The sequence below is a fragment of the Poecilia reticulata genome, chromosome 1, assembly GCF_904066995.2.
Source record: "Poecilia reticulata chromosome 1, P_reticulata-male-v2, whole genome shotgun sequence".
NCBI classification, from domain to species: Eukaryota; Metazoa; Chordata; class Actinopteri; order Cyprinodontiformes; family Poeciliidae; genus Poecilia; species Poecilia reticulata.
The window spans coordinates 24,757,694-24,774,572 of record NC_088830.1 but is presented as its reverse complement, the minus strand read 5'-3'; the positions used below and the strand labels follow the sequence as shown (position 1 = coordinate 24,774,572).

Here is a 16,879-nt window from a genome sequence, read left to right as displayed (position 1 = left end):
GCTCAATTAGTAGTAGTTTTGTGTGCACATTCCATCTGTTTACGGATTCTACTCTGCCTGGAGTATCTTTGTTTTACCTACCCATTCCAGTCCTCTGAATGGTTTGACTGCATTCCTAGACTTTCCTAAGTGGTGATGACAGCAGACAAGAATCCTAAGATAAACTATTTGTTGTAGATGGGTGACAGCTCTACATTAAGGTCTTTACATGACAAATGGCTTCGTCAGCCGCAGGTGTCCAAAAAGAGATGGTGACTGACTCGGTGAACCAGTTGTCTTAATGAATAGGAACTGCACAGAGGTTAAAGTATGAGGGGGGTGAATACAGATAAATGATTCAACATTTATCTCAATGCTGTCTTAGTAAAAATGAAATCTCTTTAAGATTTCATTTTTGTTTAGATTTTTGTATTGACTACAGGCTTGGAAAAGTATTTATACCTATTACATTTGTTTATGTTCGAATCTCAGATTTTTTATGTGACCAGCACAAGCTGTGAAGTGGAAGAAAAGGTTTTCATGGCTTTCAATTTATTTATTATTTATTTATTTTTACAAGTCATCTGCATCCTTTGATGCAAATTTTAAAAATCCTTTGGGCAAGCTTTTTTACTTACTAATTCAAATCTTGCCGTGAAACATTTTGGGTACGACACTGCAAAATTTCCTTTAATGAAACTTCCTTTTTGTTGTCACTTGAACAGTAAATAGAACCACAAACATTGAGTGACTTTTACTTCATGGCAGACTTGGAGGACACGCATTCATTAAACTCTGTTAAATACAGCAGCAAATTTGAAGATAATGACTCTGTTCTTGTTGCTCAGACACAAAAATAGCTGTAACTGTATGCAGGCATGTGAGCAAAACCTGTTTTATTTCCCAGATTATATCACACATTATCCATTGCCTCCCAATTTTGAAGGGGGAGTCCTTTACTCACCTTCTCTTCTTTAAATGTCCCGTTGCTGCAGCACAGTGTGTGGTGTGTATTTTCCTGCTTCTCAGTGGAACTGTAGAGGGATGTTTACTGTGGCAAGTGTATTCAGTCTGGAAAAGGAGGCCCCCTGCTGGGAAGGCAATAATGGTGTTCAGCCAGAAGGTGGGACAGAACGAGACGAGCATAGTAAGGGTGACATTGCTCGTAACCAAACAGACACACTTCTGGTTGGGGAGGAACCCCTGGATTTTTAATAAAAATCTTCTTTTTTTTTTTTCTTATTTGACATTGGGATTGGAGCATTCATCATCAATTTCTTTGTTAAATATTGCACAATTGCTGGTGTTTGAATAACATTCAAAATGGATGTTGATTTCTCTTTCTACATTTTTGATGCATTTAAACTAAGGAAAATGTTTTATTTTTAACTTTCAGCCATTGCCATTCTTCTTATCAGGGATTGATCTGATTGGCTAAATGACTCGTTGGTTTTCATTGTCAGTGTAAGGCATTCGTGTGTTTGATCTGACCTTATTATTAAACATGGTCTTGCCCATCTTTCTGGTCTAACCTGCTGATTCCATTGTTGATTAATTCTAACACGCACTGTGCAGACTCATCTGTGTAAAGTCAACAATTAAATTCTACTTTAAACATAAAAGAAACAAATGTACTGCAGGTTCCCTGATACAAGGGTACGTTTCGAATTCAACAGAAATTAAAAAGATTGTCATACTATTCTGATGAATGCATCAAAGAAGGATTTGAATCTGGTCCAAAATGAAGTGCTTTTGAATCCATGGTGGGTTCGGACTGTTAGTACATCAACAATCAGCATGGTTAAAAGTGGAGTTTGTAGTTTGGGTTCATTTATTAAATGGGGAAAAGAGAACAGTTTTTTTCTATATCTGACATCTTGAGCTTATTAAAGGAAAAGTCTGATTTTGATCTTTGGCCGATTGATTGGTGCGTCCCTGCTTATTAGTTTGCAGCCTCAAATCCAACAATGATTGTTGAATCTGCATTAATCCTGAACTGAACAATAAACAGGGATTTCATTTTCTGTACTCTGGAATATAAACATTTAGATTATTTTCCTATTTAATTTGATCACAATTTTTTCTATAATCAGGAAAATAATTGCGTTGTGTATTGTTCCCTGGTGTGTGATTAAATTAGGTTCCCTTTCAATTACATTTTACCGGGCAGAGGAGATTATTTGTTGTTGTTTTCAGATGTTTTACTTGGATGGAAAACGTCTGCTTTATGATATTTTGCTTCTATTATTAGCTTAAAATGCAACAACTTCATCTAAAAACTGTGAAGTGAAATCATTTTTGTTTCATAGTAGGATTTTGCTCTTTGCACCAGAGACGTCCAGTCAGAACAAAGATGAAACCACTTGCCTGGTGTCCTGGCTCGGATGACAGTGATGAAGTGCAGCGAAATAGCTTCACCACGTTAGTTCTTGTTCTTTTTTTGAGGTCTGTGCCCGTTCTCACTCTAAGTGCTGACAGTGTTGTAGACCCATAAAGCAGTTAGGATATACACCACCTGGACTCTCCGTGCTGAGCTGCACAGAAATGCTCGACCCTGCTGCCTCTAATTTCGCTTTGATTGTTGCACTTTTTCAGCACAGCAGATGGGAGGCCGAATTCGTTTTAAGACTTCAGCATTGTTCGTATCGTGAAGCTTAATGGTTCTGCATGTAAATTTAATTCTTTGTTGCACATGTTTCTGTTGCCTTGGGGAACAGGACAGCACTTCTTGCCTATTGCGCGGAAATTAGACCTCTTGTATTTAAGATAAAAGAGCCGCCATATGCTGGTGGACAGCAGCATGACGTTGAGATGTCCCTGTCTCAGTCCCACATCCCTGCTGTGAGAACAGATAATATAGAAACATGAGGAGGAGTGTGTCTGCGCTGCTTCGCTGAGCTTTCCAACACGAGACCGATCAGGTTGTTCTTCTTGTTCTAATTTATGTAAGCGAATAAATCAATCCTGAAATATTCTGCCCTGCTGGAACATTATTGCAGAGTAAGAGCCTACTTCAGGCTCAGTCACTGAAGTGATAAAACAGTGTGCTCATCCATGTTTTGGAACGTGGGAAAGCTGCAGCTCCCTGCGCTGTCAGTTGCCTACCCAGCAGTGAATTTACAGGCTCGGCTGTGAATCCTCAAAGAATCAATTTCTGTGTCTCAGCAGAGCCCAAAGAGCCTTCCGTCGGTCTGTAAAACATTCAGAGGCGATCATTTCTGACACATTTCATCCCCTCTTCTTTTGGACCCATCAGCTGCAGAATCCCGTCCTCTGGAACCTCAGAGTTAGACAGAGTTCTTTGGAGGATTTTCAAAGTGGTTCAACTGTGGACCGTGCCTGATTTTTAACATGTACTCCAACAATTTGCCATGAGGAATGTCTGAGATGTTCCCCGCTGTTCCTGATGTGAATCCAAAGCTCCCTGGGACAATGGCTGCAGAAGAAGAATTAAAGTGGGACAAAAAGATGTGGGGGGGAAAGTCGGGTGTTGTAGTGCTGAGAGGCAATCGGTTGTAAGTTACGGGTGGACTGGTACCCATCGGATTAGAGATGGGATAATAATAATAATAATAATACATTTTATTTCAAAGGCGCCTTTCTGGCACTCAAGGACACCGTACAATACGCTTTGGTCAGGGGGCAGTCCATCAGAGGACAAACAACCAATGCATTCAAAAGGTTATTTAGATTAGCCTAATAGTCATGGATTTGGATCATGGGAAGAAGCCGGAGTACCTGGAGAGAAGTCATGCATGCACATGGAGAATAAACAAAGTCCATGTTGGTTGGGATTTGAATCTAAGATCTTCTTGCGTGGTTTATAGCCAGAAGGAAAAGCCAACCTGCTGCCATAGATTAGGTATGTTGCCTTTCTGCTGGCCTGAAAGGCTGGGTCTTGGTCCTGTAGTGCAAACCTTTACATCAAATTGCACTGATAGTGCTTTATAGTTGTTCACTGAATGGGAAAAGGGTTATATTCTTAGTTTCCAACCATCTGATTATTAATCAGGACTAGACAAGTGCAAGGTTGGCTGATTCCAGTCACCAGACAGGTTTCTTGGTTCATCTCTAAAGATAAGACTAAGAGGACCTTGGTGGTGCTCAGAGAAAAGACTCGGGATACAGGGAAAAGGAGGGGCAGAAGTAGCAGAGTGATCATAACTGCTGGTTTGTTGTAGCAGCAGAGGTGACCGGGCTGCACCAGGCAGCAGAAGAATGAAACAAAGCAGCTGGTAATGAGAGATTCAGTCCGTTCTGCTTCCAGCCACACCTGTGAATCTCCAAAGGTTATCCTGCCTCATAATTTGTCAGTATCAGTCAGTCTGCCACTAAGGAATCCATTCATGCCTGTTTGGCAGGCGGTTCTTTCGGGGAGGGAGAGAGGCGGCTTATTTTCTTGATGAATGTTTATAGTAAATTCCTGCCCTGCCAGGTCTCTGATCCGTCAGTGTTTACCCAGTAGGAGGATGGACGTAGGGAGAGCGCGGGTGGGGAGGGGGATTAATGGTGAGAGGTGAAGTAGAGGTTGAAAGGTGAAACTCCAAAGCAGACATCAGGTTGTGGATGCAGGGGATGTTGGCAGAGTGCAGCCCTGCCTCTGCTGACCACAGAAAGGTCATGCCCCCAACAGTGGAGGCTACCCAGGCACTTTTCTGCTTTTTATTATCTCTTATCTTTAGCTCATTCTTTTATCTTCTTTGTTGTCGGTTCTATTTGTAGGATAACTCACTGTCCTGCATCCTCAAGCTTTATTACACTTTTCAGATAAGAAGTAGATAACAAATAAACTGTTACATTAATTAGGTCTTTTGTTTCCTGTCAACAAACTGATCGGGTTGCTGATTTGCTCATGTGTAAAATGTTGCCTTCATGTGTGTAGCATGAATCCAGTGGTCTGCAGAAATAAAAGCATATTGGCATCCAGCCTTCAACCCATATGTTTGCTTTGATAAGAACATGCTTAGTTCTGAGGAGTAACATTTCTCTCAAAATAACCTTTTCCCTCCGACTAAATTTGTTGGCAAAAACTTGACTAATTACGTCAACCAGGACTCTCCCGCTGGCAACAGTATCCAAGGCTAAACAAAGTAGGCAGGGAGAAAAAAATAAAAAAAAGGTTTTCACACAGGAATCAGATTTTGGCGGAGTAGTGCATTTTCTTTATTCAAACATTTCTTCCTCTCCTTGCTCTGTTTTCTATTTCTTTTATTGTACAATGAAAATCAAGGCTACTCTGCTGTCTGTTAAATAATGTCTTTGATGTTAAATTATTGTAGAGTGTTGTGAGCACTGACCTCTACTGCAGACTGGGTCCAGTTTATTAAGTTTCTAATAACTGAACCCAGCTGTTTACCTTTTGTGCTCTAACATAGTTTTGCTGTGTAGATCAATAAAAAACCCCAAAGAAAAACCTACTCCTCCCCAAGGAAGTGGCTGGTTCCCTTTGGGATTAATACTACAACGGATTCTCATTCCTCAAAATGAGTATTGTTCCATTCCTGAAACTACAGTGATCTAGTGATAAACTATTGACAAGCAAAATTTATAAAAGTTTAAATGAGAAGTTTGACTAAAAGACAGACGTGTCGCTTCCAACAGACCCGTCATGTTTTGGTCTCAGACATTAGTTCCTGGTATATTCCTGGTGTCGGCTGATCAACAGTCCTCAGATTTGTCTCTGAGCTCGCTCAAGCCTCAGACTTCCACCCACCTTTATCCTCTCCTTGACTACTTCAGAAGTGTTTACCCAACAAACACTTCAGATCCCTGCTAACCTCAGTGCAGTTCGTCTTTGAGGAGTGTAGGTATCTGGAGGAAGTTGACATTTCAACCCTCCTGCTGTCCTTTTCACTCTCTGGTCTGAGTCTCAGCTGCTGTCCTTTTCCCTTCTTTTTTTCTATTTCCATGTCGTTTACTTTTGTGTTGATGCATTTTTCACTAGGTGACACTTTCATTTAGATTTTTGCTTAACTGTCTCTGACAGAATTTTCTCTTTTTAATTACTCTACATATAAAAAGAATCATCATCTTAAGCGAATGTTTTAAATGCATTAAACACAGAAAAAGAAAATTATCTCTGCCTCTTTCTGAGAGACCATTATTATGTCCCCAACCATCATGACGGCGCCTGCTCTGTCAGTTTGGTGCATGGCATTTTTGAAAGGTACTCATGACAGAAATCCAGCTGAGGAGGTAGAGGAGCTGCAGATGTGCCAGTCAACCTTTTTTCTGCTGGAACCAAACAAAGCTGAGTCTAACTGCCCTGTCCCTCTTGCTGTGAGATGGGAAGCAGGGATCTTCATGAATTCTCCATTTCTCTTCTCTGCAGCAAAATAGTAGCTGTCATCGTTGGCTTTATATTGCCTGCTATGCGTTTTATTAGGGCTGAATGTGATGGAACAACACGGTTGAACACATTATTGTGAAGTGGATTTGAAAGAATGGATAGTTTTCCTAATAAAATGCATTAAAGGTTATGGTTCTATCAGTAATGTGACAAAATACTTTAGCGAGGCCCCGTTATCACGTCGTTTCATTCCTTGTTTAAAAGGAAAACTTTGTGTCCTTGAGGTTGTGTGGTACATTTACTGACTCTCTTGCAAACAGATATCAAAGTGATGAGCAAAAATTACACACTCTGCTGTGACCTACACACACGCACACACACACATCAGTTAGTGATAAAGTTGGGAAAGAAGTGTGTGACAGTGAAGTCGGTCCAAAAGTCACTTCCACTCCTCAGCAAAGTCCTGACCTCTTTATCTCACCTTTGCCCAGACTCAGCGCTGTCCTCGTAGTTTCTTATCCGCTCTTATCCGTTGCAGTTTCAGGTCTTTTTCCTTGTTGATATCTTTATAAACCTGCTTCCTAAGCTTTCCACAGCTGTGTTGTCCGTTTGACAGAGAAACGCTCCTTGTAATTTTTCCAGCATCCCTCCCTCCCGTCTGTCCCACGTCCCTTCGTCCCCTGTCAGCACTCCCTCATGGTGATGAAGCTCATTAACAGGCCTTCTCTGTCAGGTAGGATGGAGCAGGAATGTGAAGCCGGGAGGGGGCTCCCCTCAGTGTTTATATTTAGATCCTGGGATACTGCAGGTATGATGTGCTGATTTTTAATGAGGTGCACAGCAGAGTTTGGATCATGTCAGTCTCACACAGAGATGGTGAAGAAGAGATAGAGTAGTAGCCATCGACTGTAGAGTTAATGGTTCCATTAGATTCAGGTGTCATTGTCAGTGACTGTGCAGCCTGTTTATCCAACAAAGCTAAATAAGTGGAGTGATTATGTATAATTGATTTCTACTAGAAGATACTTGGACTTACCTTTTGTTTGATTGTCATAACAGTCACTCATGGGGAAAGTTCAAGACTTTAGGCAAATCAGTCCAGAACTTATTCCCTCTTCTTCAGCAGCTTATCCTATTCAATCTCATATATACGTCATTTTTTTCTTGCTGAACTTTTGCTAGGCAAAAGTTTGAGTTGCATTCAGACGTCTTCATTGCATTTTGTTACTAGAGGCTTCCACTAACTAGCTGCTAACACCCTTGCTAGCTGACTAGCTTTTTGCGTCTATCACGCATGGAGTGTGACGAACAAAAGCAAAGGGCCAAAGTCATTGTCACTTGGGGTGAAACCCAACACACTGGAAGCGATGGCGACACCATTTTTCAGCTTTCTTGTGTCCCATGACAAGCTAGCGTGTTCATGTTGTGCACGAGCGCAAAATTTCACATGCATGAATGTCACTGGCCACTTGGCTGGAGAACGGTTAGCGATTGTCAAGTCCGGTAGAAAATTAAGTGAGAGGGACTGACAAATTCTAGAAAAGCAGATTTATCACCAGTTGCCTTGTTTTCACCACTGGCTTACTGTTGCTGCCAACACATACAAGGCCAGGGTCGTTATATGCTAAGAAACGTTTGTTTGGCACTATGGGGGTTAAAACTGTTGAGAAAGACAAACCGGCTGCCAAGAGCCACAAACTGACCCCATAAAATGTCAGTTTTTGCTACGCTTGATTTTAATACAACAGAATCACTCAACCATCACATGTTATTTGTAAAATCCTAAGTCTGTAATTTGACTTGCTGAAACCTGCAGATACCCTGCTTCAACACACTGTGATGGGTGATTAATAGGCTTTCATTGAACTACAGTTAATGTAGGAAAACATCTAAAATATTCAGAAGTTGGGAACCAAATCTCTGTAGGGCAGCTGGAAGCTTCCTCATCCAGTGGGTCCTTGCTACTATTTGCTTAGAAAGGAGCTAATTGAGGTGATTCTCACTTGAGTCGAGGATGCCTCTGATATACACAAACCTGGATACCTGAAGTTTCCCAGGCTTGTTCATCAGGGAGGAGACAACAGGGCAGACCCAGAACTATATTTGCCTTCTTGGCCTGTAAATGCATTGAGATAGCTCAGCAGGAGCTGAAGAGTTTTTCTAGAGAGAGTCTGGGTTTGTTTTCTGCTAGAAGTCAATCTTGGATAAACAACAATGAATGCAAAATAATGTTTGTAATATTTGTTTTTAAACACAGCTCAATATAATTAATATAACAATAATATAGTAGAGATTTTAACCCAGAAAATACTGCTTCAAGAAAGCATTGGTGGTTTTAGAGCACAGCCCTACAGTACAAACTGGTTAGAAAATCCAGCTTGTGTTGTGTAGTCAGAACAGACATTGCTTCGCTCTGGGGCTATTTCAGATACTTTTGCCAGGTAAAATGTGTGTTATTTTAACAATTAGGTGTTAATTTTGACGTTTTCCTCTTTTTCAGAGCATAGTGTCAAAATACGCCTCTCAGTTTCGGGGGAACTCTCAGCATGATGCACTTGAGTTTCTCCTCTGGCTGCTGGACAGAGTTCATGAAGATGCCAATCCAACTCCTGACAACAACAACAGCAGCAAGACCAAAGCCAGCAGTAAGGTGAGTTCACACTGCTCCGTTTCCCTGCCTGACTTTAAATGTTGAGTGTGTTTAAGAGGATAAAAAACCTGCTGTGATACGATTCACACAAAGACTTACTTTCTTTTTTGCAATATATTTTCTTTGAACATTTATCACTAAACAAATTAAAAAACTCTCAGCTGTCCCTCGTGTTTTCTAGTTTGCCAGATTTTCTTTGAAATGTTTGCTGGAAACTGTAAAAACCCGAAATTCTGAAGGATCTAGCTGAAATGTTGAGTCTCACGTTTTTCCACACTGCACAGATGTTTTATGAGACAACATGAACAGTTATCTTCTGCTCTGCAGCTCGACTTGTAAAAGTATTCAAACCCTTTGAGGTTGTAACTGGACAAGGACAAGATTTTTATTTTTATTTTGGTCGGAGAAATAATAATAATGAAAAAATAAAAAACAATTACAAAAATGTCAGATTGTGTGCAGTTGGTGCTCTGTCTATAACAATCACAGATTAGGACTCTTTAGCCTGCTGTTCAGATGAGGCTGCCTGGTCTGATCCGAATCTTTGTGTTCAGCAGTTTGTTTTGTTGTTGAGATGTAAAAGAAACAGCTGGGAAAGTGGGAAGCATCTGCTCCGTCTCTGGGTGTGGGTGCTCACCTTGGATCTGAGCTGTTGGAGTGTAGCCAGGACTGGATATGCTGTGCTGAGGGTGGAAGTGAAGGGCAGACATGATATGACATGACTGAGATGATGGAAATTTGATATTAATTTAATCAGAGTTGGTACAGGCTGTTCTTTACAGAATCATCTTTATCCACTGATATAATGGTTTTATCAGGACTAAAAATACTAAAAGTAATTCCCAGAGGAATTTGATGAAGCATCCTCTTGTCATGACCTGGATCTCCTAATTGACCTCTTAATTGGATTGATTTTGTGATTATTGTTTGCATCACAATCAGATTTACTGGATGTGGCAACCTGCTGTGATCAACACCCACTGTGACAAACCTCCACTGTGTTAAATAGCTTCCCAGTGCTCTGTGATTTTTAAATAAATAAATGAGTACAGTTGGTGTTTAAGAGTCACTGCTGAGCCACCCATCAATCAGCTCCTCCAAAAAGAGGACATGGAAGGACAGAGGGTGCATTTAGTTGATTAACATTAAAATAATGGAGTAATCAATTCAGAATAGGCCGTGTCTCCATCTTAATGCACTGACAAATAGATTTTTTTTCTCTTCCCCTAGTTTATTTGTCAAAGTGAATTTGAATTTGTACTACATTTCAGTCAGTTTCTACATAGTGTTAGACTCATGGTTATGTTGTTTTACAGTCCTGACCATTTGTAGTTACAATTTACAAATATATATACCTTTTCTTTTTTTTTTTTATGGCGAACATTCAGTCTTCTTCATCCAGTAAAAACGTCCACACAGAAGAGCGTTGTTCTCAGCACAGTCCAGTAGACCTTACTATGATGAATTCACTGGAAAAAAAATCTGATATTTGTGGTTCAGATTGTACTGCAATCAGAGCCAATCGGACTGGAAATGAATTCCAATTCCAGTCACCAAGCAAGTACAGCCAGTTGAACCTGGGTCTGTTATTTATTGGTTGCAATTGGAAGGACATTCTTAAAACTTGTATTCTTGTATGCTTCAATCAAAAGAGAATTTTTTTTGTTCTTGATGCCACAGTGAAGAACAATTTGTTTTAATTTGTGAAAATGGTCAAATTACATTGTGAATCAAAACTTCAGAGAGTGGTTGGTGAAGAACTGAATGGAGGTTTGGTTTATCGTCATTTAATTAAAGATAAAATGGGTATAGCCAATCCCTGGATAAATTATCCAGCAATAAAACCAAATAAAATCGCCAAAGTTGTTATTTAGAGATCTCTAAGTAAGACTCTGATAAATGGCAATAAAACATGTTTAATTCTCTTTGAACTTGTTTTGAGATGTGGATAATCTATTGCAGAAGTTGTCCCTGAAAACGTCTTAAAAAAGTTCAACTGTTGTGATTTCCCCTCTCCTCAAAGCAAGTCTGTTTTTCAACTTTAAAAAACCCCCAATAAATAATACTTCCTGACATTTACAAAATAATTGTTACACAGAATGAATCCCACACTTCATAATTAAGCATATATTTAATCATCAAGTGTCAGCCTAACATTTTTATTAATAGATTTTTCCTTTGTTCTTGCACTGTTTTTTTTCCAAGTGTTACATCTTTCAGGCTTTAGCCTCCACTTCCATGACTGCTCACAGTTACATGTTTTTAAAAGATAAGACTGAAATGGTTTTTGTCAGATAATAATAGGAGCATGTTGGAGAACAAGGACAACAAACGATAAAGTAGAATTACTTTTCAGTGGGAGAGAGAGGCAGGGAAGTGTTACAGCCTTGAATCTACAATAACTCAGCTCGCAAAATTGAGATTAGGTCAGCAAATGAGTGTTGTTCTCATTATTGATTTGTCTGTGCATAATTTTGTCTCGTAATCTACAAGTATATATTTTTCTTAACAATATGGGCACATAAAACAAATACTGGTGACTCTTTTCCAATGACTAAAGTCAGATTTTCTTTCCATTTTATATTATGTGTGAACAGCAGTGCTGTAAAATATACCAAAAATAAACATTAAACAGAAATAAAAATGGATTCCAGAACACCGCAGGACCTGGCAGTCTTGAAAAGTTTTATTTTTATTGTTTTACTGTTTCACCAGAAAATAGCAAGGAGCAGCTTACAAGATTTAGATGTTGCATTGAAAGTATCCAAAATATGCAACAGCTGACAGAATTCTTCCTGTTGTGAAATTCCCCGATGGTGCTCTAAGAATACAGTAAGGATCAACACTGAAACACACATAGAGACTTGCTGTGTTTTATTATAGTATGCAGGCTTTTTAAAATGGGGACGGTGTACCAATTAAATTTTTTGTTTGGAATCATAAGTAAAACCATTTTGCTCTCACGCATGTAGCATAATTTGTTGTTCTAATGTCATTTTATTATAGAACTTCAAGAGAAGATCAAGTTAAATCAGTATTGAGCAGTAAAATCATACAAAAAGCAGGTATTAGCAATGGTGATCAATGCATATCCATATTTAACACCCTAGCTAATACTGAAAGTACAGGAGCTAGCATTTTATCTTCATTACTCAATAACTTCTAAACTAAAGCTTGTTGTTGTTTGACATACCGTGTTAATACAAACTGTAAGTATGTTTTGTTCATGGACTGGAGAAAAATGTCAGTTTCTGGCCACTAGCTGGTTTCTCATTTCTACTTTAGTATTTTACTCTGCAGCTGACGTCCAGTGCAATAAAAACTAACAGAGAAGGCATCTGGACTCCAAGGACAAGAGATACATTTGCATAAGCTTATATAACAAGCTGATTTGCTGGCAAACTAAGTAATATCAAGGCCACATGTCCATCATCTAAACAAGCATTTGTATTAAATAAATGCTAGTTTTTTAATCAGTGTCCTTTGAGAACACCATGACAGATACATTTAAACCCCATTATGACTTTGGAGGCTGTAACTTGTCTTGTATGTTCCTGTAATATTATGCCCAATTTGTTGTCCTTTCTCCATTTTCTCACATATTACAGGGAAAGTGACTCACAAAGGCTGCCTGTCTCTTTAAATCTAGCTAATGGAAATCCAAATAAATCAATAAATCCACTCATCCATTCTCTAAACCGCTTATCATGTTCAAGCTGGCAAGGAGGCTAAAATCTCTCCCAGCATGAGTTAAATAGCAGACAGGACACAACACAGGCTTGTCACAAGTCAGTGACAGTGAACATTAGTGTGCACTAACATGCCCGCACGAGTTGATCCCAGGCGTTTTCTTGGAAATTACTCTGAAATTTCATCATTTGCAGTCAAAAAGCTTCCAGAAAAATCATCTGGATGTACCTACGTTATGTCAATATTTGGATAAAATGAAACTGGCGTTCACAGAGGAATGTGCACACCTGTGGCAGTGCATTAACATATGTTAGCTGTTCGTCTGTCTGGCGCAATAATTGAGGAATATGTTTGCCAACCATGAGTAGCCCAGCTCTGTAGGAGTACTTTTGCTGTGCAGCAAAACATATGTATTGTTGTCATATGTCCTGAAAATCAGTTTAAAACAAGCAATGAAATGAAACCAAATGAAACGAAACGAAATGAAACAAAATGAAACAAAATGAAACGAACGCCCACAAATTTGTACTTGCTTCTGAAGGAGCTTGTTCAGCCAGTTTTCCAGTAAATTTCAACATCCATACAGAGAATAACTCATGACCGGAATGGAAATGAGTACGGCGAAAATGTCATAACATCGTCAGGCTGTCATGAGGAAAATCACAGAGGTTCTGATTCTGCATTGCTGTCTGCTCGGCTGCTGATGCAAACGTGTTGCAGGCAGTGCTCAGCTTGTTGCAAGCAGTCAATTTGGAGTTCCTACTGGACAAAGAATGGAACTTCTTTACCTTTACCATTTCTGCTGAAAACGTACAGCCTTTCATCCCCAGATAAAATTCACCACCTTGATTTAATGAAACAAATGAGTAAGGACCTCCCATTGAGTAATTACTGCATAGATGATTATGTTTCAGCTGGCAGCAAGTTCTTTAACTCGAGCTGACGCAGCGAGGGGCTTCTCATTTCTTTGCTAACAGTGTCTGAAGATCTCTTTCAAAGGGCCAAATTGTTGGTGTGCATCAAGCAAATTATAATTTCAGGTGACTTGCAAGTTTCTAAACCTGAGTTATGAGTTGTCTAAGTAATTGTTGTACACTGTGAAGATGGAGGTGAACCATCAAATTTGCCAGATAAATGTTTGGAAATCAATTTGTGAAAAACTAATCATACTGACCACTTAAACGATTCTCAGTCTGGCTGTTAGTTTTAGCCTCTGGGTCCATAGATTCTGGATTTATAGCCAAGAAATGCCCTAGGATTGTTATTCTCTCTCAATAATATTGGAACGGTTTATCTGCTTCCTACCTTTCCTGAATAAATGAACTAGTTTTTTAACTCTACATTCATGGTGAACAGACCATCAGCTTATATTGAGTAGCATTACACATGAATGTGAGCACGTGGGAAAGGCAGTTCAGTAATGTTAATCCTCCCTTAAATCGGTGCTCACTAAACCCGTTTCATTGGAAGTCATGGTGCTCGGCATAGTCCCCTCTTATGGACCAAGAGTTTCTTTGAGTACATGGGAAAAAAATTATTCTTTTTGCAACGTCTGCCTTGCTCATTAAAATAGCTTTGATTACTAGTTAAGGAACTTTTTTCCTCTTGACCTGCTAGATTGAACAGAACTACTGCTGCCTGAGAGACGAGGCTGATTAGATAATATTAAAGGTCTCATAACCGGTGTTACATTACCCCCCCTCCAACTCCCCTAGGCCTCTTCTGCACTTCTGAAAACGAGAAGACGATTTCTTAACTGCTCTGATTTGCCTGGTGAGAAAACTGCCTAATTCAGTGAGTGCATGGTGTTCACCACAGGCATTTTTATAAGTGCATTTCAGAGCAAGCACATTATAAATTGGATCTTTCTTACCCTACTGGCAGTAGGAGGATGGATTATTTGCTAATGAGACAGCAGTGCCAAATAAACAAATAAGTACTTTTTGATTTTTAAAAGCTGAATTGAGTTGAGAAAACTCCAGGACCCAAAGGTTGATGTATCCTTTTAGCGCACGCTCTTCTGGGAGTTGAAAGAAAACATTGGGGAATGCAGTGAGTCAGTTGAAAGGTGGGGTGAAAATTGGAGGATTACAGGTCCATGATCTGATGTGTTGATCAACGGCCTCCGTCGTAGACTACCTAGTCTTATATTATTGTAATTTCCTGGTGCATATGATGCAGGGATTCAGCAATGCTGGAGTCAGATGACACTGTGAAAGATGAAGCTTTGATGATTGTCCTGGAATTTGTCCCAACTTATTCAGCTTGATTTGTCACTACTTCAGTTCATTTTTCAACTGAAGATTCTTACCAGAGGCGAGAAGAGGTTCTCCATGAGCTTTGGACTAAAAGGCAGTTTTAGCTCTTTCTGTCTGGTGGAGTGTCTCAGCAGTTTAACCTCCTGTGGGGTCGTCTGGGACCTGAGTCGTTGAATTCGCCTGTGGGTTGTTGACTCACCCGGCCTTTCTCGGGATCCTATTGTGAATCCTATGCGAGAGCAACAGGAGGACACGTTTGCATTAGATGTGGACCATTAACCCTTTGTATTTTTTTAGATGGATTTTTATTTTTTATTTTTTATTAGAAAGTGTTTTTTTTGTCAACTGGTCTAAAAGGACCTAATGCGGAAAGGAATTCGTAATTCCATCGGTGTTAGTAGTTTGTGTGAAATTGAGGTGAAGTCTGTGGTTACAATCTGGTCACTCTCCCCCTTCAGTGCTCAGTGTTTTCTGTTTCTCTCCTCTGACACAGGTAAGATTAAAGCAGAGTAACCCCTGCCACCGCCGGGACCCCACACTCGGCAACCTGAGGAAGTGACATTTTCAGGGTCCTGGGGTTTTTCTGATTGAAGTGCAGCGTGAGAGCTCCAGAGAGGGCGTTTTAAAAATATTTTCCAGAGAAAAGTCATGCTGCAAAGGGAGTTAAAATATTTAACGTTAGGAGTGAAGCTTAATATAAAATTTAAGCTTTTTAAATGTCTTGATTGTTCACTGAACCTGCTGTTTACAAATCAGTTTTTTCATTCTCAAATCTTTTGGGGTCAAGTCTAAAGTCTTCACGTCACAAGTTTAAGTTGATTGTGAAGTTTTTCATTTTTGGCTCTTCAGGGCGCGACACTATGAGCTCCCTGGCTTCACTGCCAGACCTCTTTGATGTAAAAGTTGCTACTGTGAGGAGAAGAATCAGATTTTGATATTTTCAGTATCAGTGAGGTATTGAAAAGAAAACTGTCAGGTGAGCATGTTACAGTGAAGTCGCTCTTCTTTATTGGATGGAGCATCTTGGATTTGGAAATGGTGGCGTGTATGGAAATTTGTGGTAAAAGCAGTAAAATATAGTTAAAATGTCACTGTATTTGTCACTGTCATTGATAAAACTAATCGCAAATATTACTAAAACTGCACTCCTCTGCTCTTGATTTGAATAATTAATGGTCACTCATGGCTGATGAGTAGAAAAATATATTTTAATGCTTTTCCCACATCTTCTTATACAGCCATATTGAATAACTTGGAATATTTTTGAGATGTTTATTTATTTTAGTGACTAAGTTCACCAAGTGAAAGACATTGTATAGCTTAATTACACACAGATCCATGTTTCTAAGCCATTATTTCCATTAATTATGGGGATTTTTCTGCTTACAGCTAATTTAAACCTTTTAAGTTCTGAGTATTACATCTCATTATTTAACATTGTAAAAACAGAAATGTAGTTTTAATAAAAAAGTATGTTTAAAACATGATTGAATGGTATTTTCTGAAGATTGTTGAGCCTCATTCTAATGTATTAAATATGGCTGTATTTAAAGATAAATCCATTACGACTAAGACCACTGCCATTGGAAGGACAGCGCTTTATAGGAACTCTTCCACAATTTTTTGAGAGGTTTGAATGTCATTAAAAAAAAGAAAAAATAGCTTTACATAATACTGTCTGTATGGAAGACACACAAGGCCTGTTACACGTGGGTTTTTTAAGTACATACAAATCTTGTGAGCTGTTGGAATTAAGACATCTGTGTGCGTATTTCCTTACTTCTGCATCATAAAAGGGTGAGGCACAGTGAATTATGAAACTCTTCGTTCAAGATTGTTTATCCTTACATCTTATCTATGGCCTCTTCATCCTCACCTGCTCCCTCGAGCAGATGTCTTCTACAGAGAAGAAAGGTGAATTCTCTGGTGGATGCTGTGAGTTATTCAGATGAAACCACCTCTGCTGGGTTCTTTTGTATTCCTTTGCATCTCTTGCAAGGCTTTACAGAAAAG

General features: G+C 39.4%; 1 protein-coding gene across 1 annotated transcript in view; it reads left to right on the top strand.

The window, feature by feature from the left end:
* Nucleotides 1-16,879, top strand: part of usp43a (ubiquitin specific peptidase 43a) — a 122,952-nt gene that overhangs the window by 2,909 nt on the left and 103,164 nt on the right. Inside the window, exon 2 of the mRNA XM_008414659.3 lies at nt 8,769-8,918. Coding sequence (XP_008412881.2) covers nt 8,769-8,918 — 150 coding nt within the window. The remainder of the gene's footprint in view (nt 1-8,768; nt 8,919-16,879) is intronic.